The sequence below is a fragment of the Trachemys scripta genome, chromosome 4 (assembly GCF_013100865.1).
Source record: "Trachemys scripta elegans isolate TJP31775 chromosome 4, CAS_Tse_1.0, whole genome shotgun sequence".
Classification (NCBI taxonomy): Eukaryota; Metazoa; Chordata; order Testudines; family Emydidae; genus Trachemys; species Trachemys scripta.
In genome coordinates, this window is record NC_048301.1 from 97,509,763 (window position 1) to 97,535,993 (window position 26,231).

The 26,231-nt window shown below is 43.4% G+C and overlaps 1 protein-coding gene and 2 long non-coding RNA genes across 7 annotated transcripts in view; 2 read left to right on the forward strand and 1 right to left on the reverse strand.

The window, feature by feature from the left end:
• Nucleotides 1-26,231, forward strand: part of LOC117877189 — a 240,668-nt gene that overhangs the window by 175,237 nt on the left and 39,200 nt on the right. For 3 of the 4 annotated variants that reach the window (XR_004645640.1, XR_004645642.1, XR_004645641.1), the window contains exons 2-3: nt 3,640-3,787; nt 5,728-5,896. This is a non-coding gene — a long non-coding RNA (uncharacterized LOC117877189). Of the gene's footprint in view, nt 1-3,639; nt 3,788-5,727; nt 5,897-6,891; nt 7,729-26,231 lie in introns of those variants that run through there. The other variant, XR_004645643.1, reaches the window with a different exon arrangement.
• On the reverse strand, nt 8,644-25,885 carry WEE1 (WEE1 G2 checkpoint kinase). Of its 2 annotated transcripts, none has more exons than XM_034770039.1 (11): nt 24,898-25,885; nt 19,495-19,703; nt 18,748-18,814; nt 18,491-18,663; nt 17,141-17,262; nt 15,322-15,468; nt 14,827-14,922; nt 14,651-14,736; nt 14,225-14,395; nt 13,991-14,136; nt 8,644-10,034 (listed from the first exon to the last, which is right to left on the reverse strand). In XM_034770039.1, exons 1-11 carry the CDS (start codon nt 25,423-25,425, stop codon nt 9,884-9,886), a joined length of 1,896 nt encoding a protein of 631 aa, XP_034625930.1. In that variant the 5' UTR covers nt 25,426-25,885; the 3' UTR covers nt 8,644-9,883. The 2 variants fall into 2 exon arrangements, with proteins under 2 accessions (XP_034625930.1, XP_034625931.1); XM_034770040.1 differs by lacking the exon at nt 24,898-25,885 and adding an exon at nt 24,583-24,716.
• LOC117877190 lies at nt 14,391-18,374 on the forward strand. Its single transcript, XR_004645644.1, has 4 exons — nt 14,391-14,508; nt 14,808-14,940; nt 17,002-17,129; nt 18,192-18,374. It is a non-coding gene; the product is annotated as an uncharacterized LOC117877190 (long non-coding RNA).

Consider the following 26,231-nt stretch of genomic DNA (forward strand, 5'->3'; position numbering starts at 1 on the left):
GGTTGTTTCAAAAGCTGCAGGAAGGGACTTTCTTCCCGGACCAGAAAATAACCGTTGGGGATGTTGAAATGCCTATCGTTATCCTTGGGGACCCAGCCTACCCCTTAATGCCATGGCTCACGAAGCCATACACAGGCAGCCTAGACAGTAGTCAGGAGCTGTTCAGCTATAGGCTGAGCAAGTGCAGAATGGTGGTGGAATGTGCCTTTGGACGTTTAAAAGCGCGCTGGCGCAGTTTACTGACTCGGTTAGACCTCAGCGAAACCAATATTCCCATCGTTATTACTGCTTGCTGTATGCTCCACAATATCTGTGAGAGTAAGGGGGAAACGTTTATGGCAGGGTGGGAGGTTGAGGCAAATCGCCTGACCGCTGATTACTCTTCTAACCACCCTGGTGTCTGGCTGTGCGTACTGGTGGGCGCGGTGCGCTTCAGAGAAGCTTTGAAAACCAGTTTCATGACTGGCCAGGCGACGGTGTGAAAGTTCTGTTTGTTTCTCCTTGATGATCCCCCCTCCCGCCCTCTTGGTTCACTCTACTTCCTTGTAAGTAGAGTGTAAGCTAACCACCTTCCCCTTCCATCACCGCTTGCAGAGGCAATAAAGTCATTGTTGCTTCACATTCATGCATTCTTTATTAATTCATCACACAACTAGGGGGATAACTGCCAAGGTAGCCCGAGAGGGGTGGGGGTGGAGGGAAGGACAAGGCCACACTGCACTTTAAAACTTATTGAAGGCCAGCCTTCTGTTGCTTGGGCAATCTTCTGGGGTGGAATGGCTGGGTGGCCAGAGGCCCCCCACACCGCATTCTTGGGCATCTAGGTGAAGAGGCTATGGAACTTGGGGAGGAGAGCTGTTGGTTACACAGGGCTGTAGTGGTGGTCTGTGCTCCTGCTGCCTTTCCTGCAGCTCAACCATACGCTGGAGCATATGAGTTTGATCTTCCAGCAGCCTGAGCATCGACTCTTGCCTTCTGTCAGCAAGCTGACGCCACCTATCATCTTCAGCTCGCCACTTACTCTCTTCCGCCCACCACCTTTCCTCACGTTCATATTGTGCTTTCCTGCACTCTGACATTATCTGCCTCCATGCATTCTGCTGTGCTCTGTCAGTGTGGGAGGACAGTGGGAGCTCAGAGAACATTTCATCCCGAGTACATTTTTTTCACCTTCTAATTTTCATTAGCTTCGGTGAAGGAGAAACATTTGCAGCTGGTGGAGGAAAAGGGAGAGTGCTAGTTAAAAAGACACATTTTAGAGAACAATGGGTACAGCTTTCACGTTAAACCTTGTTCACATTACATAGCACAACAGCTTATTACAAGGTCGCATTTCGCCTCTTGTATTGAGAACCTGCCGGTTTGGTGTGAGAGATCACTCACGTAGTGCCAGGCAACAGAATTCGGCTTGCAGGCAGCCATGGTAAGCCACAGTCTTTTGGCTTCTTTAACCTTCATAACATGTGGGAATGGTTTCAAACAGCAACGCCCTCATTTCCCATACCAAGTAGCCATTGGGTCGGCCATTTAAAATGGGTTGGCAATTTAAAAGGAGGAGCTGCGGTTTGCGGGTTAGCGTACAGCACAAACCCAAATAACACCCCCCCCCCCCACACACACACACACACCCAATTCTCTGGTATGATCGCTACACCCCACCCCCCACCGCGTGGCTAACAGCAGGGAACATTTCTGTTCAGCCGCAGCCAAATAGCCAAGCAGGAACGGGCACCTCTAAATGTCCCCTTAATAAAATCACCCCATTTCAACCAGGTGACCATGAATGAGATCACTCTCCTGAGGATAACACAGAGAGATAACGAACGGATGTTGTTTGATGCCAGCAAAAACTGGGACCATACGCTGCCATGCTTTGTTATGCAATGATTCTAGACTACGTGCTACTGGCCTGGTGCGGTAAAGTGTCCTACCATGGCGGATGGAATAAGGCCACCCTCCCCAGAAACCTTTTGCAAAGGCTTTGGGAGTACATCCAGGAGAGCTTTCTGGAGATGTCCCTGGAGGATTTCCGCTCCATCCCCAGACACGTTAACAGATGTTTCCAGTAGCTGTACTGGCCCGTGACTGCCAGGGCAAATCAATCATTAAACATGCTTGCTTTTAAACCCTGTGTAATATTTACAAAAGGTACACTCACCAGAGGTCCTGACTCCGCCTTCAGGCTCTGGGTACACGCCTTGGGTTGGTTTGAGGGTTACTGGCTCCAGGTCCAGAGTGAAAAACAGATCCTGGCTGTTGGGGAAACCGGTTTCTCCGCTTCCTTGCTATAAGCTATCTTCCTCGTCCCCAAAACCCGCTTCCGTGCTTCTCCATTGACTGAGTCAAAGTACAGGGTTGGTGTAGTGGAGGCTGCAGCCCCTAGCATGGCATGCAGCTCATCATAGAAGCGGCATGTTTGGGGCTCTGACCCGGAGTGGCCGTTTGCCCCTCTGTTTTTTTGGTAGGCTTGCCTTAGCTCCTTAATTTTCACACGGCACTGCTTTGCATCCCTGTTATAGCCTCTGTCCTTCATACCATTGGAGACTTTCAAATGTTTCGGCATTTCGTTTACTGGAACGGAGTTCAGCTAACATGGATTCCTCTCCCCATACAGTGATGAGATCCTGTACCTCCCGTTCAGTCCATGCTGGAGCTCTTTTGCAATCCTGGGACTCCATCATGGTCACCTCTGCTGATGAGATCTGCATTCATCTGCACCTTGTGACGCTGGCCAAACAGGAAATGAGATTCAAAAGTTCGCGGGCCTTTTCCTGTCTACCTGGCCAGTGCATCTGAATTGAGAGCGCTGTCCAGAGCAGTCACAATGGAGCACTCTGCGATAGCTCCTGGAGTGCAATACCGTCGAATTGCGTCCACACTACCCCAAATTTGACCCGGCAAGGCCGATTTCAGTGCTAATCCCCTTGTCGGAGGTAGAATAAAGACATCGATTTAAAGAGCCCTTTAAGTCGAAAAAAAGGGCTTCGTCATGTGGACAGGTCCAGGCTTAAATTGAAGTAACGCTGCTAAATTTGACCTAAAATCATAGTGTAGACCAGGCTTTAGTGTGTTGTTTTGGTTGAAATGTAGGTAAATGAATCGATTGGTTGAGGTGGAACGAAGATAATAATTTGGGCATAAATTTAGGATGTGTTCTAAGTGTCACTATCTTTGAATAAGATTGTGTATGGGGTGGTGAGCCCTGAGAGCCCCTATCTTGCTGACTCTTTGTGCTGATGTAATGGTGACCAGGAACATCACTTTCCTAGATAAGAGATGCGCATGTGGCTAAGGGTTCAAATAGGGTTTTGGTTAGACTCCTGAGCATGAGATTTAAGTCCCATGCTGGTATAGGTTCTCAGATGTCCAGGTACATATTCTGTATGCCAGTTAGAAATCACTTAGTAATCATGTGAGCGAATATTGAGGTCCCGTCTACCTGTTGAGGGAAGGCTGGGATGGCAGCGAGATGAACTCTCCATAAATATTCCAGGATTAGAGGAAACAGTGCCTGGCTTGCAGATATTTGTTTGTTTGTTCTGGCACCAGAGGAAGAAGCTTTTCCATTTTTGGAGGTAAACAGTATGGGTATTTTGTTTCCTGCTGTTTAACAACACTTGTTTTACTTGTTCTGAGCAGGTTAGTTTGTCGTGGTGGAGCCATGAAGGAACCATGCCTTGAGGTGAAGTCTCTCCAGCTCCAGATGGAGGACTTGACCGTCGTCCTAAGAGAGAAGATTCCGTAGGCGAGGGAGAATGAATGGTGTGCAGATCGCCATGCATGTCAAGTAAGGGAATCAAGTCTGTGTGGGCGATGTCTGTACTGTATGTATCATTTTGGCCCTGTCAGTTCGTATTTTGTGCATTACTCTGGAGATTAGAGATATCGGTGGGAATGCATATAGAAGAGGATGATGAGGAGAAAAGCAGCCCCTAGAGAGTGTGCTCTCAGTCCTGCTCGTGAGAAAAACTTTGGGCATTTTTTGTTTATTAAATGTCGCAAATAGGTCTATGTGTGGGGGTCCCCACATGTGAAATGTGTGTTTTATTATTTCGTCGTTCATTTACCATTTGTGCTTTTGGGAAAACTGTCTGCTTAATGTGTCCACCATTATGTTCAGTCGACCTGGGAGGTATGCTGCTGTAATAGTGATAGTGTTTTATGCACCAGTTCCATAGTTTTAAGGCCTCCATACATAAGGAGTGGGAACGTGTTCCACCCTGTCAGTTTATACAGAACATACATGCAATGTTGTCCGTCAGGACCCTTATCATTTTGCCTCATATAATAGGGAGGAAAGTGTTGCAGACATGAATAATTCAAGCAGGTTGATGTGTAAATGTGTTTCCATGGGGGCATCCACTTGCCTTGGACTGTATGTTGGTTTAGGTGAGCGCCCCATCTGATCAGTGAGGCATCTGTTGTGATTTGTATGGATGGTGGATCCTGTTGACATGGGATGCTTGAGCAAATGTTTATTGGGTTTGTCCACCATCGTAGTGAATGTAGAACCTCTGGGGTCAGTGTGAGTCTTTTGTTTAGGCTGTTCTTTGGTGGAATATATACCGATCTTAGCCATCCTTGAAGGCTGGCAGCGCACATGTAATCTGGCATGTTTTACAACGAAAGTGGTGGCCACCATCTGTCCCTAGAGTTGTAGGCAGGTGCGTGCAGACACCAATGGGCTGTCTGAGACCAAAGAATATGAGGGAGGTCATTGCTGTGAATCAGGGCATTGGCAGTGATGCTTTGGCCTCCACTGAGTCCAGGTTCGCTCCTATGAAGTCCAATTGTTGTACTGGAGTTAGGGTAGATTTCTTTTCATTAATTTGTAGCCTTACGGACTGAAAGAGAGGTGGTTTATTGAGTAATGCGTCCTGTTTCTGGCAAGGTAGGGCCTTTGAGCAGGCAATAGTCTAAATATGGGAATGTCAACATCCCGTCTGCGCAAATGAGTGGCTACCACCGGTAGGGTTTTGGTAAAGATTTGTGGAGCAGTCTAGCGTACAAATGGCAATACTCCCTATTGGAAGTGATCTTGTTCCACTGTGAATCATAGGAATCCTCTGTGAGCAGAATGGATGGTAATGTGAAAATAAGCATCTTGTAGGTTGAGCACTGAGAACCAGTCCCCCTTTTCCAGCACAGGGATAATAGAGTTCAGTGTGATCATTTTGAATCTGTGAGTATGGACAAATTTGTTGAGATTTCTGAGATCTAGTACGGGTCTCCAACCTCCGTTTTTCTTTTGAGTCAGGAAATAATGGGAACAAAATCCCTTCCCTCTGTGTTGTGGTGGAACTTGGTCCACGGCCCCTAACTGTAGAAGGTGATGTACTTCTGGTCTCGATTGCTGCTCATGAGAGAAGGTCACTGAAGAGGGACAGGGAACGGGGCTGGGTAGGAGGAATGGAGGTAAAGGGGATGGTATAAGCCGTTCGAATGATCCCTAAAACCCAGTGGCCTGTGGTGATAAGAGGCCCACGTATGGTAAAATGGTTGAAACCGATGACCAAATATTTGGATTGTTTGTTCCACTGGCACTGATGATTGGCGGAGGTCAGTCAGAACCTCAACCACTGTTTCAAAATTATAATTTGCTTGGTGGTGCTTGGGACGTCACAACTTGAGATTGGTTAGGGCGACGTTTCTATGGTCTGGGTCTTTGTCTTTGATTGTTGTATGGTCTCTGCTGGCGTTGCAACATGCTGTCTGTTACTATTGTAGGGCTTGTATCTGCGTCTCCTGTTAGGAGCTGTAAAGATCCCTAGGGTCCTCAATGTGGCTCTAGAGTCCTTCATGGAATGGAGAAATTCATACATCTTAGTGGAGAAGACCTTGTCCCTGTCGAAGAGGACCACCTCTACTTTGGTCAGGAGTTCGCTTGGGATACCAGGTGAGTGTAACCAGGATACTCTACAGATGATGATGGCTGTCGCTGTCATGCATGTTGCTGTGTCTGCCACATTGAGTGATGCCTGGAGCCCTGTTCTAGCAATAAGGAGAACATGAGATTGGTCCCTTGTTTCCTCTGGAATTTCCTGGACAAAACCATTCATTTTTGCATAATTGTCATGGTTGTAGTTAGCGAGTAATGCTGTGTAATCAGCCATGTGGAAATGGTCACAGAAGAGTAAACTTTTCACCTTCATCTCCTCCAATTCTGGTTTTGTGGTGTGGATTTGAACTGAGGATGTTTGCCCTGTCAGTTGACTGCATCGACCACTAAGGAGTTAGGTTGTGGGTGGAAAAATAAAAAAAAGAAGTCCATGCCTTTATATGGCACATAGTATTTCCTGTCTGTACGTTTATTGGTTGGAGGGATGGCGGTAGGTGTTTGCCACAGTTTCTGCAGGCTGTCATTTATGGGCAAAGCTATTTTTATCATGGACGAAGTGTGTAGGATAGTGAGGAGTTGGTGTTGTGTCTCTGGTACCTCAAGAGGAATATTTTGGCTCTGTGCCACCCATCGGAATAACTCCTCAAAGTGTTTGAAGTAATCCATGGTGGTGGGAGGCGGGGGCATTACTGCCTCATCAGGGGAAGAGGTGGTGCGATCAGGGGATGTTTCATGTTCTGTGGTCTCATCCCTGTCTTCCTCCACCTCCTTGTTACCTCAGAGGGCTTGGGTACGGATGTCCTTGCAAAGCATATAGGTTTTCTGTGAGAAGTGGTAGGTTTGTGGAATTGAGACCTGTAGAGGCTGCCCATGGGTACCATTTTGGCCATGGAATATGAAATGTCATGAGTGGGCACATCCAGGGGTTGGCGAGCAATGGGGGCAGGTCCCTGATGCTCTGTTCCCTGAGTCTATAATGAGATTCCTTACCTGCTGGGGAGGAGTGTCCAGATGAGAAAATTGCCTTCTTGTCATCCTCATCACTCCAAAAGGGTGGAGCAGTGGGAGATTCTAGTTGGTCCAGTACCGTCGGTAACAGCGAGCAGCCGGTGCCAAGCAGTGGAGATCTGGGAGCAGAGGATGCTTCTATATCAGATAAGTGCATAAAGGAGGATCAGTGCCATCAACTTGAAACTATTTACATATTTGACATAAAGTCAAACAGTTTTGTCCAGCAAAAAAGTTTGAGCCAAGATTTACAAAGTAGCCAGTGGCACCCCTCCTCCCCCCCCCCCGATAGCTGTTTTATTTAACGAGAGGCACACAATGGCACTATTAGATACTTCTACCTAAATGTAAGCAATATTTAAGATTAATAATTTAGACAAGTCCTAGTAGCTAGTTGTAGTGCAGTGCTTTGGCAACTGTGCACATTAAAGTGACCTGTGTTCCTTCCTTAAGTGTCTCCGAATGAATCATTCTGAAGAGCGGCACTGTTTGTTGCCAGCAAAATATTCCAAACACATTCAAAACAAAAACAAACATTACATTATGTCAAGCCATTACATATTCCAGGTTCCAGCATTCAGTTTTCTTGGTTTCTGCATGTCTGTTTTTAATAACTACCCATTTTTGTCCTAATGTAAAAATTCTGTTTTAAAGTTAGTCACTTACAACAAGCCACTATTTAAAAAAATATTATCTTCATTCCAAGTACTTTTATAATCAGAACATTATAATGTGCATAAAGCAAAGGTGTATAATCTAACTAATCTGTTTTAAAATCCAATACCACAGTGCCTCTTTGTATAAAACTCTGTAAAGACAGCTTCATTTGTTAAAGACACACACACTGATGTAATCCAGGATATATATGCTGATATTTTTCTACTTTGCAGGTCCTACTCTTAAATTCAAATAAAATGAATACATGTTTGTACCTTTTTATGACAAAAGTTGTCAAAGGCTTGTCATCTTATTGTTCTTTGCATTAGAAAGTCAAGATTTCTGTATGCTGGTTTTCCTACAAGGGTACAGACAATTAAATAAATACAAGCATTTGCTGCTCCGACTGTGAAATCTGATTCTATAAAGATAATTTGCTCTCAGATTTAAGAACTCTTCCTTGTTAATACCTATTTAACTCAAACACCTAATAGATGAGATTAATGTTAAAGATTGTCACCCGTAACTCCTTAAAATTAAGGCAGTTTCAGAGTTGTCCAGAAAGACTTAGCATGGGATGGTAAGCCTATTACCTTACCCTTAACCATACACATACAAAATGCCCTCTTCTCTCCCCTCCTTGCCACACACCCCTTGGGATGGAGACTCCTGTCTCACAAAGAATCCCATCCTACCTTTCATTCAACTATTCCCTTACCCTTCCCCCTCCCCACCCAATTAACCTGAATTATTCTCATTCATTCTTCCCCCCTAATTAATCAATTCTCATCCTTACCCCACTAGATCTACCACCTAAGAAGCAGCTTTTTAAAAATTGAAGTAATTACCTCAACATTTGTTGCTTGGACCAGCTTCACAGCTACAAAAGCCACCTCAGCCTCTCTCCATCCATCCTGGCTGCACTGCTTACAGATGCTATTTCTCAAATTATAGTGGGTAGCAGAGAGGTGGACAGCATTGCTCTACTCCTCCCCTGTGGTAAGCATCCATAGCCATAGGCCCTCCTTAAGTGAGTCAGAACCATTGGAGTAGGCAGGCCACATCAGGACTAGCCAGGATATATTACATTATAGATATTTTATTTCCATAACTTTAAAGCCAAACAAATAGACACTGTATTAAGCTCAACCTTTGACTTTTAATATTCCAATTAAATACTAATACAAATAAGTGAAACACAAATGGGGAACATTGTTTAAATCAAAGTTAATGAGTAGAGACATGCCAGTAATAAACAAATTCCATTTTCAGCAATATCTATCAGCTTTTAACTAGTATCAGAAAAAAGTGATTAGACAGCTAAATTGTATTTAGTTCAAAACTTATACTGAAATAGATTCAATTCAGTCTTCTGGCATCCCAGACTGCAGTTTAGTATAGTATACTATGAGCAAGATCAAACAGTTATGTACATGAACACTGAACAGTCAAAATACTTACACTAAACAGCACAATTATGTACAGGTACTCCAACAAAAATATGCAATAGCCATACAAACATGAAACCGAAGGGAGGGAGAAGAGGAAAACCCCAACATTCAGAGAACTTTATTAAAAAATTACAAAAACATTAATAGCTGAGACATTTAACAATTGCACTACACTAATACAAAGTTCAAATATAAAATTGGTGCATTTAGTTCACAATGCACTAGCTTTAAAGAAAAATGCTGCTTTCACTAAAGGCAGCTTAGATATTTTTCACATAATTGTTTTAACAGAAAGCCTATTAACACAACAATGATTGTTTTAATGCTACAGTTTACAGCAAGGACAAAAAACTAAAATAGCAGCAGTTTCACATGGCATATACTTCCACAGGCTTATTTATCCATGGTTTAAGTAATGCCTACAAAGTGCTCCCAGTTGAACAGACAAGTAAAATTCACAATAAAAAGTTTCCTGACACCAGGTATATTGAATGGCCTTAAACCAGTCTCCTCAGCATTCCTTCCCTGTTCCAAGGACAATCTAATTTCAATAAAGCCCTTTTAAGATTATTAGGGAAAATATCTTTTGTTACAATGTAGTAACACTAAAAAGCAGCACACCACTATAGTGGTTAACCCTGGGATGGTGTAACATTTAACAGTGTAACTAAAAGGCTTATGGATTAACATCCAACATTTTCAATAGACCAGATATTAGAGTCCAATATCTCAATTGTTAATACAGCTAGTTAGCTGTATATTGCAATTAAAAATCCTAGAAGTTATTTCTGTAAAACTAGAGACACTGATTGAAGACTGGGCAAGAAACCAGAAATTGAATTCTTCCTTCAACTCCTCAAAAATTCAATCCACTAAGAAGATTTCATAGTCTCTCCTCTTTTTTTTTTTTTTTTTTGGAATGGATATTTCAGTATATAGTAAGACTAACTGAGCGGTTCATTTTCTTTCCGATGAGTCGAGATGTTCTATTCTGTGTCGTAGATCTAGTTGCCATTCGATCAGTGAACAGTGCCCTCTCTTCTGCTGCAGCTTTTGCCATTTGTGCCTTCTTCAGTTCTCTGAAAGAGAAGAATCAAGAAATGTCCATCCAATATAAGACTCTTGATCAGTCTCAGGCCACAAACCTATCTGGATTTGCATAGGCAGCATGAAAGCAATTTGCAGAACCACCTAGTTGATGTCTCCACTCATTTCAGGAGATAACAAGGAAAGTTCAGGATCCAGTTTCTGTATCATGTCTGAAGTTTCTTATTTGGAGGGAGAAACAGGAAGGAAGTTCCAGAACCACATATATTGTTGATGCTCAAATAAAATACCCACAGATTTTTTTTTTAAATGTATATGCAGCTGTAACTCAGTAGCTATTAAACAGTTTAACACACATTTTTATAGATGCCAACGCTCCCAAATATAGCTATGACAGTAAATGCCACTACATACACAGAAGCTAAATAGAGTTAATTAACATAAGGGCCTTTTATTAATCTAATGACGTGTGTCATTTCACCTGCTAGTTTGTCACCAATGATAACTAAGAACAAATTACTTAATTTTACTATGGAAAAAGGTAACCAAAAGAAACCCATAATACTGATGGTTAATTGGATTGGTGGAATAAAGAATGTATCTAATTCTTCCTTGTACCCCAGTTAAAATAATACAGACTAGTAGTTAATTGCCCGTACGAGCTGACCTTAAAATGTCCACAACTAGCCAACTTTTAGAGTGCTAAGTGTAGAGACTTCATCCTCAAGACTAGCCTCCCTTTTTAATCTACCTTTGAAACCTCTGCAGGAAAATTCAGACCACAAAGTATTTTCTTTTCAATAGACTGCCCCCCAAAAGAATGGTATCAGTGACTAACAGCCCAAGAATGCCACCAAAGTCCTTTTCCATCTATATGCCAATATAGGTACTATATCCTGAATCTCTAGTTTGCTTAACATGTCCAACTTGAGTTGGCTGCAAGACCGAATTGAAGAGAGAGCAAAAACTGCCATGCTGGATAGGACTGGTAGTATCTCATCTCTGACACTGACTAGTACCAAGTGCTTTGGAAGAAGTTAAACAAAAAAAATACACACATACACCCCACAGTAGGTAGTTGTAGAATAACCTGACCATAGGGGGAAAAAATTCTATATTACCTTAGTTAGAGGTTGGCCTATGCCATGAAGGATGAAGATTTCCAACTTCCTAAAAAGGTAACAAATGTTTTTCACTATCCATATAAAATGTCCAACGCTTCAAATCTTGCTATGTTCTCAGCCTAAATGAGTTCCACAGGCTAATTGTGCATTGTGTGAAAGTACTTTTATCAGTGTTGCTGCATAGCCCCATATTATTGTATTGCAAGAAAAAAAAAAATAGCAGTGTTCCATCTACTTCTCCTATACTATTTATTATTTCCTTTTTTTAATCATTATCTTTCATATAAAATTTTCATGTCCCTAGTCATTACTTTCAACAATTGCTGAATCTCCTCTATTTCTGCTATACCCTCTTTGAGACAGGGTGGAAAGAACTTAGCTCAGCGATTCTCAAACAGTGGGTCAGGACTCCAAAATGAGTCACGACCCTGTTTTAATGGGGTCACCAGGGCAGGTGTTAGATTTCCTGCGGCCCCAGGCCAAAGCCCGAAGGTTTCAGCCCTGGGTGGTGTGGCTCAGGCTTCAGCCCTTGGGCATAGACTTTGCCCCCCTGAGGGCGGCAGGGCTTGGGGCAGGCTCAGGCTTCGGTCACCCCTCCTGGGGCCATGTAGTAATTTTTGTTGTCAGAAGGGGGTGGCGGTGCAATGAAGTTTGAGAACTCCTGGAGCTCAAACACAAGATATATTCTTGATGCACAAAGTTCTATTGCTCAAATTATACAGGAGACCACACAAGATGATTGTAATGATCCTTTATGACTTTGAAGTCTAAATAACTGAACACATTATTCCAGGAGAGGGCATACCACAGATGATATATGACGACATAATTGCACCATTATTCTCCACCCATTTTTACACATCTTGATATTGTTTCCTTTTTTCATTACATTGTCCCTCAAGACTGAACTGTTTCTCCCAAGTTGTTCTAGTTAATGTAATCTGGTATTGTGTACAAGTAGTTCAGACTAGGACTCCCAACACGCATTACCTTGTTTGTCAAAATTACATTCCAAATACCATTGTGTTATCCATTCACTTCATTTTGTTAAGTTATTTAAAGTTCCTCAGTGTTTTCTCTGGTATCAACTACCCTAAATATGTAATTTTTTGCACCTCAGTGTTTACCCTCTTTTCCAGACAATTTAATATACTTACTAGTTGCTGCTCATCAGTCTTAATATTGAAATTGTGAACCAACTGTTCAAATTTCACTATGATAAAAGTTATTTACTCCTACTCTTTGTTTTGTTTCTGCTCCATGACAGTATTTTACCTCTGACCCCATTAATACTTTTTAAAGAATAACTTCATGAAAGGTTCAAAAGTTTTTTCCAAAAGTCCAAGTAAATTATGTCAATTGACTTTTATCCACTTAAAGACACAAAGAGCTGTAAATAGATCACTGAAAACATTCAGCAGCCAGATCCCTTTGACTGCTGTTTCAGACATATACACCTCTACCCCGATCTAACGCGACCTGATATAACACGAATTTGAATATAACGTGGTAAAGCAGTGCTCTGGGCTGCGCACTCCGGCGGATCAAAGCAAGTTCAATATAACGCGGTTTCACCTATAACGCGGTAAGATTTTTTGGCTCCCAAGAACATTGTGATATTGGGGTAGAGGTGTACCTTTGATCCAGGACATCCTAAAGGACAACGTAGCATTTAGCGGATAGATGAGTTCTTACATGCAGCAGAGGGAGCAGCCATGTACAGCATACACAGACTTCATGTCAATACTTGCAATAGCTATTAGTTATTTTGTCATGGCTATGTCAACATTGAGATAAACCTTTAAAGAATATCAAGGACACCATAGGACTTAAAAAGAAAAAGAAAAAAAGTTGCATCCAGGAAGGGTGAGGGAAGGATGTGAAAGACAACTAATATTTCCCATTACTGATAATACTTAGAGAACTTTGGAACACCTCCTCTTTCATGCATACAGGCAAGTGGGGAGTCTCAGTGCTCAGAATGTCTTTCAATAAAAGCCTGCAGATTGCTAGATTTATTTCCTCCTTTCTGCAGTCAGAGTCATTCATCAGGAGACTGTATGAGTGTAACCAACCAAAAGATCAAGTCTGCCTCTAGCTGTACCAGCTATAGCAAAGGCTAGAGGAAAAACTGCAAGAGGGAATGGTGGAAGGCATGGAAAATGGAAGGCATGGGAAAAAATGACTAAGGGCATCTGTTAATCACAAATGATGTACAGAAACTCAACAATACCTCAAACCTTACGCTTTCCAGCCATTAGGCACAAAGACGCACAAAATTAAAGAAATAAGAGGTTCAAATGCTGACAGTCACCATAATTCTTCCATCTCCTGTCTATAATTTAGAGAATGACCTAACAGCCAGCTCAAAGGGATTAAGGAGGTTAATACTCTTCCTAAAGGGAATCTCAGTTTCTAAGTCACACTTACACACACACACCTACCTTATTAAAACCCTTTGATTATTACAATTGAAAACTTGCCCAATGTGCTATTCACTATTCATGCTATTTACATCGGTGAAAAACAAAAACAAATGAAGTGTCTTTTATGTTGATTCGCAATACTGCAATGATTATATCAAAATATTGCAAAGGAAATTTTTCTTTAAAAAACAATTAGTTTGTTTAGTTGTTATGCAAACATTGCTATTGTTCTCAGGTTTCTATGGTATATTTGGCCCCTTAGAGTTTCCTTAAAAGCTCTAAGAGTAGACTTAGGTTTAGTGCAAGTACAGTTACTGTGCTCTTATGACCTATCTTTAGTAATCTTAAAATTTGAAATGAGTATATATTTCATCACCCTAAAACACAAGTTATTACAAATATAATTATATCTGATATTCAAGGAATCTTTGCACTCACTTTTGCAAGAGTGAATTTTTGAACTTCTCAGCATTCAGCTCTATACGAAGTTGCTCTGCACTCTTTTTGGCAGCAGACAGCAGCACTGAATGCTTGCCCAGAGCCACTGCTGTAGGTCTTCTCTCTGGATCTGGACTAATCATAACCTTGAAGAAAAAAGATTCATGTTTAAAAGTACTAACTACTTACAGTATGAGAATAAGCAAGGAGCCATTTGCATACAACAATTCTTACTTTTAATAACTCCAATAATTCTTGAGAAAGAACTTGTGGTATTCTAGGCAGTTTTCCTCGTCGAATTTCATGCCATTGGTCTCCATTAGTCGGAAGTGGTTCAGCACCAGCAGCACACACAACAGTTAGAGCAAGAGCAAAAATATCAGCTTTCGGCAAGTGAGTATAGTTCTGCAAAGAAAAAAAAAAAAACCTCTGAATACCCACACCAGAATAGAAACTGGACAGTCGACTGATTTGGAAATGGAGATATCCGAAGTATCTATCTTCTCGCACACCAAAAGGTAAGCCATTTAGAACAGCACATATTTTACAATTTTGAAATAGTTATTTCAACTTGGGGGTGGTTAAATAAAAAAAAACTGCAAAGACATCATGCAGACTTAAACCTTATTTTAGCTTCAATTAGCAAAACAATGCTGTTACCTCTTGTAAAACTTCATTTGCAAGAAAACGGCTATCTCCTTCCTCTACTTGTGGACTAGATACTCTAGTTACATGACCAAGATCACCTACAAGGAATAGTTAAGGGGAAAAAGTTATTTTTCAGAAACCAAATCAATTATATCATCTGATCTTTAAGCATGCAGCATTTTCCGTACCTATTTTAAATACAACTTTGTCAGAAGACCAGTCATCATCATCACCTTCCTCAGACGTCATACTTGGAACGGATGTCCTAGATATGAAGATATTACCTGCAAAGAAGAAGAATTGTAAGGAACACAATTCCAGATCTAAGTTTTACCTCGTCTGATTTCTCAGACAACTGTATTTATAAAGAAACTGGTTTCATTATATACCATTCCCTAGAGTAAGACAAACTAGAAAGCAGAAACCACCTCATGGGACAGAAGCCAATTTTTTGGCAAGTCAACAAACTTGGTTCCACAGAAATGATGCAAGATAAACTTAAAGGAACTTTAATTATGCTAGCCAATTTTAAAATTGATCTCTCAGATGGTCTGAGTAGCAACAGAACAAAGAATTTACAGTTATTGAGGTGTGGCTGACTGCTTATTTTTCTGCGACAGACTAAACCATCTAAAGAAATTGTAAATATAACTTCAATAGAGTACAGTAGTTTATATACTTACTAGGCTTTATATCCATGTGTACCAGTGACATTGAATGAATATACTTTAAGCCACGAGCCACCTGAAGTAACAGATCTTTCAGCTCGGGTTCAGTAAAATAGCGCATATTTCTGTAGTTTTCACTTATGGCATCAGCTAAACTGCCACCTAAAACAAAGCCAAAATATGTCAGCTACCTTCTTCCACAAGGGTTTTATGTAAAATGAATAAGGTTTCCCATATAGCAGAGATTCCCAAAACGTGGTTCGTGGACCACTGAACATTGCTGGTGGTCTAGAGAGAGCTGGATGGTCACATGGTATACCTCTTTCCCCTTATTCCCAGCTTCTACATTGAAATACATGTAAAGTAATGTAGGCAATCACTGTAGTTGCCTTGGGATCCCAAGTGTGAAGAATCTGTTCTAAACATCCATGAATTGGAGGCCATGTTACCCATATAATCTGTATTAGAATGTTTTCTACAGCATAAGAGCTTGGAAAGATATGGCCATGTTAATATTGTGGTGAAAGCCTCAATTTTTGGAACCTCCTGTTTTGGGACTAGAATGTAGGCTACAGAGAGGGCAAGAGTTCTATGCAAAAGGAAAACCAAAAGGCACTGAATATCTAACCCTAAACCACAAAGGTATAGATTTAGTCTGTGCTGGTGAGACGACCCACAGAGGAACAGTAGAAAATTCAAATAAGGAGAACTGAGCATGTCCTCCTTAAGCATGACCTTTCTTGGACGCAGTCCACTTTTTCTTTGCATGGAGTCATTTAATCTAATTTTTTGTTTTAAACCCATCTAAGGGACTTTGGTAAGACACCACAGAATTTTCCTGATAAAGTTCTTTAAGTTGGCTTTTTCACATTTAGGTTAGCACATGGCACTGAGCCCAAAAAAAGCTCTCTCTACTGCTTTTGTAAGTGGAAGATTAATACACTTTGCACTAGCAGCACTTGTCGAAGAACTCTCTCTCCCACCCCCATCTATAAAATGGGAAACAGAAATTAAGTGATTTACTCATGGTCCCAAAATAATTTATTACAGGAATATTCCCCAAATCTTTATACACAAGTAATATTTCAGAGTCAACATACTTTCTAATATTAACATGAAAAGCAATACAGAAAGTTAGTTTAATTTTAAAGTCACTTCTAGTGACTTTGACACAGCTGCTGATCCCGATGAAGGCTGAGTTATTAAATTAAAATGGTGGAAAAGGGAGGGGGGCGACCACAAAACACCTGTTTTTCACCTGCCCCTTAAATAAAGGGGGACAGAAATTCTGATAGGGGAAGAGGGATTTTCTTTTTAGTTTAGTAGCAACATAATTGTTTTATTGTGCTTCAGCCTGTATGGGCCTAGTGGTATAAATGTCCAAAGTAAATTAAAAAAAAAAAAAAAAAAAAAAGTTTTCCCCATAAGGAATGCATGAATTTGCTTGGAAAAAATGGTTTCTATGCACTGCAATATTTACTTTGTCAACCAGGGAGTAGTCAAACAGCCCCATGGCTCACCAAATTGTTATGTGCAAGGGGAGAACCTTTTGCCGTGTCCTCCCTTTTAGAGAATTTTGTTTTATTGGCGTATTTTGTTTGATCAAATTTAGTGATTTGGTTTTTAGCGATATAAAATGCTCTCTCCTTCAAAAGGGACTGCACATACATGTAATTCCATCTCTTTCACATTTAGAAAAGAGTATCTCTTACAACCAACCAGTGCCATCCACCCCAGGCTAATGCCCACGAGAGACCTGCCAGTTCAAACCCTACAGGCAACTTTAGAAGACCTACGGTTCATAGCAAAGTGACTGATAACAGGTTTTTCTTACCATTACAATACTCATTCTGTATAAGCATGTGATCATCTTCTGCCCAGGCAGAGTAGTATCTGACTACATGAGAATGCTGCCCCAAAACTGCATGTGCATAGACCTCTCTTAAAGCGTTCTGCCTATTATAAAAAACAAAACAAAAACCACCACAAATATTTAGTGATAGTCTAAGTTTATTTCAGAATATCTAACTTTAGGTCTGCTGGAAGTTCACACACACTTTATATAGTGGTCACATGTCTTTAAGGCAGTAGCCATGTTAACACTGAGCCTGAAAAACGGGTATTCATCTGTCAATACTGCTTTGTTATCAAGCAACTGATCTAACACCATTCACCAGTGAATGGAAGAAACAATTCATCTTGCTATTATAAACTTAAGGCTGATGTCTTTTACAGATTTAACTGGGAAGTATCTGAAGTTACTCAATCACTGACATCACTGCAAATGTATTTAAGTTTTAAAATAATTTATATTATACTATAAAAAGATTAAACCACTGGTAAAATACAAGCTTTTGTTGTAGATCAGGTTGTATGGCTCCACTTCAAGAACAACTGAGCCTTCGCCACCAGTAGAGACTAGAGAGGCTGGAAGAAGGGGCTGCAAATTAACTATGCTTTTAAAGCACCATTGACATCATTTCTAAAGGCCTACCATTGAACAGTTTCAGAAAAGGCTCCTGATGATACAATTGTGGATCCCTTCTTTTGGTTGAAAGTTTAAAAGGGAACTAAACATTTATGCATTAGATGAAAGAGTTAAGATTGAAACATAAATTATGGTAGCGTTTGTTCACAAAGACTTCAGTATTTTGGATTTAAGCATTCCCTTGGAGTGTTGTAAACTAAACAGCATTGTGCAAGTGCACAAGAAAAGAAACTGGCCTGCTTAATGACTTTATCCTTCACTCAAACTGGACATGGAGCAATACTTAACGTTTTGCACTTATGTGAAGCCTTTCCCAGCAGGGATCACAAAGGGCTTTACAGACATCAGTGTAACATATGTACCATTAATGGAAGGAAGTATTATCCCTACTTTACAGATGACTAGAGCGATTCGCTCAAGATCATACAGGATGCCTGTGGCAGAGCTGGGAACAGAACCCAAATCTCTCTTCCCACTTCACATAAACCACGATACTACCCTTTAACTTCAGAAAGGCTGATGAAAAGTAAGTTTTAGATTTCTATTTTAAGGTATTAGCTGTAAAGCAGATAAACACTTGCAAACTTAAGTCTCATTTTAATGCGTACATTGGAACACCTCATGTGGGAGAAGCAAAAAAGTAAAAAGGCAACCAAGAATTAGTATCTAGCTTTTAGTAAAACAACACATACTTACTCATCAACTGAGCCAGCTAAGGGCTTCTTGGACCGTTTTATAGCATAGATACAGCCATCAAGCCTTTTTACACATTTAAACACGGAACCAAATTCTCCAGACCCAATCTTCTCCAATTCATGAAATTCTGTTTCATACCGTGACTTCATATTACTTTCTGTTATTGTGATCCGCTGCAGTGATTAAAAAGGGGAAAAGTAAGACTTAGGTTTGCAAATACACACTACTAATTAAACACAAAGCAATAAGTGTGGTACCTTGGCAGGTCTGATAGTTTCATCTTCAAGCTCTCCGTCACTTGCTTCCATGTCCTCCCCACAAGAGCTGAAAGTTACATTCATAATATGTTCATTTATTGAATAAATAAGTCTTGATGATCTTAAAGACAGACAATAAGAACTCCAATTCTTACATTCTACCAAAGCCAAGCTAATGGAAAACCAAACCAAAAAGTCTGGAATGTGAAATCACACAAGGTAATACCCACCTACAAAATTTAGCTCTCTTGCATATATTTTCCTGCTGTTTCTAGGAAATTAACAAGTGCTGCAGCTGATGCCCACTGCTAAATGTCCACCCTATCACCTCCCTTTCTGGTTTCTATCTAGCAGAATCAAGACAACCATTACTACTTGATTCTTTGTCCAGTTGCTGGTTTCCCATCCCAACTCAAATCCATGTCTGGACAATATGGTTCACCTATTAATTCTTCTCCTAATCCAAGGATTCACTAAACCAATTTTACCTTCCATCTGACAAAAATCCCACTGCAGATTATGGTCATGCACATCACACTGTACCCTACCGCAACCCAGAAAATATATTTCTGGGTGTCATTCACCTTGAAGATACATATTGCTATTAAAACCAGAATGTACATTTTGCATCTGTTGATTTTAGGGAAATAATTAACAAGAGATTTCCGAGGAAATATAGCAATACAATATTTTTTTAAACAACTAAAAATGGTTTAAAATAAGATTGATAAAGTATGAGTTACTCACTCATTCCAATGTGTTCTCTTTCTTCTACGACACTGTCCAGATGAAGTCTGAAGGAACAGCGAGTCTGGAGTAAAGGGATTAATGTTCACATGAGGTGTCCGTCTCATAACAGCATCCCGCTTTTCTGACTTCCCAACATTCATGAAGAGGGATCCTACACGGAGTTTAACTGAACTGGAGCCCATTCCTTGAGCTTTGGAAAGCAAACTCTACAAAAAACAAAAAGGCTCATCAATACTTTAGATACTCATAACTAGGACCCTACCAAATTCACAGCCATGAAAAACATGTCACAGATTGTGAAATCTGGTCTCCCCACATGAAATCTGGTCTTTTATCCTATACAGATTTCACAGGGAAGACTAGCATTTCTCAAACTGGGGGTTGCAAGGCTATGGGGAAGGAGGGTGTCACAGTATTGCCACCTTTACTTCTGCGCTGTCTTCAGAGCTGGGCAGCTGGAGAGCGGCATATGCTGGCCTCCCATCCAGCTCTGAAGGCAGCATCACAGCAAGCAGCAGTGCAGAAGTAAAGGTGCCAATACCATATCATGTCTGAACTGCTGCTGGTGGCAGCACTGCCTTCAGAGCTGGGGTCCCAGTCAGCAGCCACAGAGCTTCCTGGAGCTAGGGGATGTTCCTGGAGATGGGTCTGACCCAGCCCAGGAAGTAGCCCATGCGAGAGAAGAGGAAATCCCTTCCCTCACCAACCCGGCCAGGACCAGCAGCTGGAGCCTGGCATACAGTAGGAGCCCTCGGCCAGGGCACCACCAGCCCTGCCCATCCCTGGCTCCATGCTCATCACTCTGGCACTCAGGAATTAAAGGGGCTTTTGGCTGCTGTGTGTGGAGGTGGGTGTGTGACCACAGACACCTCTCCCACAATCACAGCACCTAGGGTGGTCGCCCACCCGTAAGGCCGGTCCTGCCCTCCCTCCACCCCAAGGTCCTCCCATACCATGCTAACTCTCTTCCACGCTGCTGCTGGTGGCAATGCTGCCTTCAGAGCTGGGCGCCTGGCCAGCAGCCACTGTTCACCAGCCACCCAGCTCTGAAGACAGTGCCACCACCAGCAGAAGCACAGAAGGGTGGCAAAACTGTGACCACACCCCCTCCCCCCATGATCCCTTTTTGGGTCAGGCTCCCCCCCAGTTATTTCAGATTTAAGTATCTGAAGCCCTGAATATATATATATATATTTTTTTATATAAATCCTAGGACTGTGAAATTGACCAAAATTGACCGTGAATTTGGTAGGGCCCTACTCATAACTGGCACGTTTGGCTATGTTTTCCAGAAAGTTATTATTAATGATGACTACTTTTTAATCAGCATAAAATTAGCATAACAGCTGCTTAATATGAACGAATTTGTCCAATGTAAATTACTTGGGTATGAATTTTTAAGCTTTCGTACTGACATAGCAATTGCCAGAATAAAGATAAACACTAACATTTTAATCATTTTTTTAAAAAGTCTGGCAAGAAAAAGTGACCACTTTTTAGTCAGGAAAAGACCATACATAAGGATGGAACAATTAACACAATTCTCTTTCAACACAAAGACCATGAAGCATGACTACATATAAACACGCCGAACTCAGAGCCACTAAACACTAAATTGCCACACATTATTGGCTCAGCTACGCAGCAGCACAATAAAGCCTTGTTATGACTTGCCTATAAAATTCTCATTCTTCTACATTCTATAAAAAAGTTAGTCCCTGTAAATAGAAGATTAGCAGTACTAGTGCTCAGTTCCACACTGATGGGGCACTAGAAATGCACAAAATATATGGGTATCCTCTCAATATTCAGAATTGAAAAGTTCATATTATACAGATACTGTAACAGAATTTACTTCAATCCAAGAGAGGTTTTCACAGTGAAGAAAGGTCACCTATTGAAAATGAAGTAAAACCACTCTCTCCATAACCCCAAACCTACTATTTCTGGAAGCCAAGGGCAATCTGCTAGTCAAATATATTCTTCAAGCCTCCTTTGGAGGGGAGAGGTGGGAAAATGAAAGACTGGACAACAGGTTATAGCCAAGCTGCCAGGGCTTCATCCAGCGCCTGTCATGACCTGCAATCCCTAATTGCCCTGGGCAGGCACATGCTTTCTTACTCTCTCTCATTCTGAGTTTTCAAATACGTCAGAGTTCAATGGCATATACCACCCACAAAGCATGTTTCCTGTTGTATTTGATACAAGCAAGCATTGACACTTAAGTCACACTTGCATGCTATGTAATCACATGAATTACATGATTGATCAATCTACTGTTACCATTAGAAACATTTTCAGATTAAAAGTATTTTTCCAAGTGTACTTTTATCAATAATTAATAAATCAAGTAAGACTATTTACTTTTAATTACTTACATACATTAGTTTTCAGCACAAGACTAGCACAAGACTAGCCAATTCCATACTTATATAGTATATTTCCAAATAAATACAGTTTTCAAATTTCCATGTATTCAAGCAGCAACAGCTGGTTTGGAAGTCTGGCATGGGAATAATTATTTTAAAAGTATGAAACAGCTTACATATTCTTTTGACACTGATCATATTTCAGCAGTCCCAAGTCCCTCTAGCCATTTGCAGTTTATAAGTTCTATGTCTTCCCTCCTCCCCCCCCCCCCCAAACAAAGTTTTGCTCAGGTGTCAAATACCCACAAAACAGAAACAATGGAAATAAACTACATGGTGCTGTCAACAAACATGCAGACAAACTGATAGAATATTTAAACACATCAACAGATAAAATTCAGACAACCATGACTGAAAAGTTGAGTGTCACTTCAAAATATATGTCCACTGCAGTGTTTAGAAGAACTGGAAATATGCCTATTACTCCTAGAACTTGTTTTTACAAAACCTAATTTTTAAAAAAATCCACATTGGATTAAACTGGGTCCATTTAACAGCTCATACATATTTACAATGACAATGTAATCAAAGTAAGCTGACAAAATCCAATTACTGAACTACAATTTTAAGATCAAAAAGTGAGACTGGAAAACTCTTCTGATGTTTAATAAAATAGTGGCAAACCAACAGGCTGATCACCTACTTTAAAATATGAGTTTAAAAAAGTACCAAACAGGCCAGATTCATCTGTTACATAATCTTAACGGACAATTTGTGGGCAGGACCTGCAAAAGATGCCAACTTTTTTTTGTTACAGGCAAACCAAGTATGTTATGTAATGATTGCTCTAGAATGGGCAGTGGTACTGGAAACACACATGATAACTTTGTTTTTAATACCAGGCACAGAGGAATGAAATGGGGTATTATGTTTTGTTTGTTTGTGTTTAGGTTCCCTGTCAAGTTACTTCAGCTATCCTCTGTTGGTGCAGTTCTATATTTAAGGAGCCAGATGCTGCTAGAAGAGTTTGTAAAGCACCATTTTCTGTTCCAGTTCACTCATTACACTTAAAAGAAAACAGACCTATCATTACCCTTACACCAACTATATTATACAGAGTGGTTGTAGCCATGTCGGTCCCAGGATATTAGAGAGAAAGGTGGGTGAGGTGACTTTTATTGAACTAATTTTTGTTGGTGAGAGACACCAAGCTTTCCAGCTACACAGAACTCCTCTTCAGGTCTGGGAAAGGGACTCTGAGCATCACAGCTAAATGCAAGGTGGTGGAAAGGATTGTTTAGCTTTAAGTAGTTAACTCATATTCAAGGTAGAATAGTTCTTTAGAAGGTTTCAGAGTAGCAGAACAATCCTTTCCACTTTGCATTTAGCTCAGAGTACCTTTCCCAGACCTGAAGAGGAGCTCTGTGCGTCTAGAAAGCGTCTCTCTCTCTCTCTCACCAACAGAAGCTGGTCCAATAAAGGATATTACCTTGCCCACCTTATCTCTGTAGTGAGTATTGTTAGTCCTTATTGCAAATCTACCAAACAAATTTGAAATAAGTGGAAGTGACATGCAAATCTATTAATACTTCTAACCCACCACCGTCCTGACATCCAACATTTTGTACCTGCCAATAACATTGCTCTTCCAGTAAACAGAGTTCTAGTGCCCTAGTGTATTTTCTCTCCCGCAGGTGGGCTGGTTCTAGCCCACAGTAGGCAGGAATCCTTACTATAATACAAGACCCAAATTTCTTGGTCAAGGTATAGTCAAGATCCAGACTCTAGAGAAACATTTTTTCATACCACATCAATGATAAGTTAATAAAAGAGGTTTCACAACTCAATCACTCCAAAGCATCTGGCAATCATGCCCACGGTCTGCCTACTGCAGGGGTGGGCAAATTTTCTGGCCCAAAGGCCAAATCTGGGTATGGAAATTGTATGGTGGGCCATAAATGCTCATGAGATTGGGGTGTGGGAGGGGGCGAGGGCTCCAGGGTAGGGCCAAAAACAAGGAGCTCAGGTTATGGGAGAGGGTTCTGGGCTGGGGCAGGGGATTGGGGTGCATGGGTGGGGGGTGAAAGCTCTGGCTGGGGATGCAGGCTCTGGGGTGGGGGGATGAGCAGTTTGGGGTGCAGGAGAGTGCTCCAGGCTGGGACTGAAGGGTTCAGAGAGCAGATGGAGGGGGGAAGGTCAGGGGTGCAGGAGTGTGCTCCAGGCTGGGACTGAGGGGTTCAGAGGGAGGGAAGATCAGGGGTGCAGGCCCCGGGTGGCGCTTACCTCAAGCAGTTCCCGGAAGCAGCGGCATGTCCCCCCTCCATATTCTATGCCCATCTGCAGGCACCACCCCTGCACCTCCCATTGGCCCTAGTTCCAGGATCGCCCCACACCATGGGTCTAGGAAATGGGAACTGCAGGGGCAGTGCTTGGGGCAGGGGCAGCATGCAGAGGCCCTGGCTGCTCCTTCGCATAGGAGATGGAGGGGAGCCATGCTGCTGCTTCCAGGAGCCATGCAGAAGCATGGCACACGCAGAGCGGGGCAAGCCCCGACCCCACTCCCTGGCTGCAACAGGGCAAGCCCCGAATCCTACTCCCCGGCAGGACCTGGAGGGCTAGATTAAAGTGTCTGAAGGTCCAGATACAGCCCCGGGGCGGTAGTTTGCCCACCCCTGCTGTACAAAGAGCCACAAAGCCAGGCCCCTCATTAACCTACCCCCACATCGTACAGACACCACAAGCAAGGAGATGGATACTGCAGACCTTCCCCACAAGAAAGGGCGTGGGGGACCCTATGTGTACACTGATTTGACGGGCTGGGGGACCAGGAGAGTCCCAGAACTGCAGGCAGCCCCTCCGGGAATCTTGTGCACAGGCCGCGCCACGCCCTGTGTTGGAGCACGGGGCACACACGTGCTACAAGTTACAACCAGCCGCCCTTCAAGGGACCAAGAACCAAAGGGGAGCTGTGCCACGAGCAGTCCCAACCCCGGCCGCTCCGCAGGGCACCATCCCCACCCCAAGCCCTCACCTTGGGCGTGTGCGGTGTGTCGAAGAGGCGCAACTTGCGGAAAGTCTTGTGGGGCGGGGTGCCGGGGCACTCGGGCAGGGGGGAGCGGGGCTCCTCGCTGCGGACCCGGTACCCGCCTGCAGTGAAATGCGTCGGCGACTCCCCGCAACACCGGCGGCCCTTGAGTGGCGGCGAGGGCGAGCCAGCCATGAAGTAGGCTCCGGGCGACTTGACCGGGGACGAGCCGAAGCCCTCCTCCTCCCATGAGTCCTCCTCATCCCCGGGCAGCGCGGACACCGCCGGCTCCATCTCCTCCTCTTCCAGCGGCGGCGGCTCGCCCCGCGCCGGGGTGCGGGCTGCCGAGAGTGGCGAGTCCGCCTCCTGGAAGGCTGAGTCCTCGCCGGTGCTGTTGCCGCTGCTACCCCCTTCCTCCTCGTCGTCGTCCTCGTCGCTGCCGGCTGGGAACAGCAGCTTCTGCCGGATCGGGACGTCCACCGGCCGGACCGAGAGGCGCCGCGGCGCAGCCTGTAGCCGGCTCACAGAGCTCATGGCGGGACCACGGCTCCGGGCCGCTCCCAGCTCCGTATGGGCCCCGCTCACGGGGAGACGCGCTCCCCGACACCCTGGCTCCCTGCCGGCCGCTCCCACGCCGCAGGCCCCACGCTGGCCGCTCCCCGGCTCTGCCACTATCGGCGCTGAGTAGGCGCCACTCCTGGCCCCGCAGCAATGCAGGCTCCGCGCGGACCCACTCGCTAGCGCTGCCCAGGGTAGCCCAGCTCCTGCCGTTCAGACTCCGCGGCTTTCCCGCGACCGTTAGTCTCGTGGCCCCTACGCCAGCCAATCACACACGCCCACTCAGTTTGAAAACAAGGAAGAGGGAGGCTGGGCCACGCAGAAAATACGTCATACGTTCGTTTGGCGCGAATAGGGAGCTGGAAAGGGCGGGGCTGGAGAAGTCTCCTTCCGTTGGGAGTGTGGGGTGGAGACTAGGGAGGTTAGGGGGCGGCTGCGCGGGCACGGAGGCGCTCCAGGGGGCGGCAGGAGGCGGGGGTGCCGCAGCGGGCGGAGGTGGCTCTGGGGTAGAGCGAACAGCGGTCTGACCCGGGACCGCGTCACCAGAGCTGCTCCTCCGACCGCACCATCCCCGCTCAACCGCTGCGGGAGGAGAGAGGGGCGGGCCCCTCGCCGGGCGGCACTGTTCCCTCCAGGCGCCTGTAGGAAAGGGGCTTGTGGCCGGGCGTGGGAGCGCAGGGTGGCCGGGCAGGCTGCCGTGCTCCCCGTGCGCCAGTTCTCCCATCTCACAACCCCGCGCATCAAGCGGGAACTGTCCCTTTAACTGAACAACACGCCGCAGG

Bases quoted from the DNA above. Each gene is read 5' to 3' on its own strand.
- WEE1 (XM_034770039.1), bottom strand. From the start codon at position 25,425: ATGAGCTCTGTGAGCCGGCTACAGGCTGCGCCGCGGCGCCTCTCGGTC. The intron at 18,815-19,494 runs GTGAGTAACTCA...TGTAACTTTCAG, and splicing joins AAGAGAACACATTGGAATGA to CTCTTGTGGGGAGGACATGG. The intron at 18,664-18,747 runs GTACCACACTTA...TAATCACTGCAG, and splicing joins AAACTATCAGACCTGCCAAG to CGGATCACAATAACAGAAAG.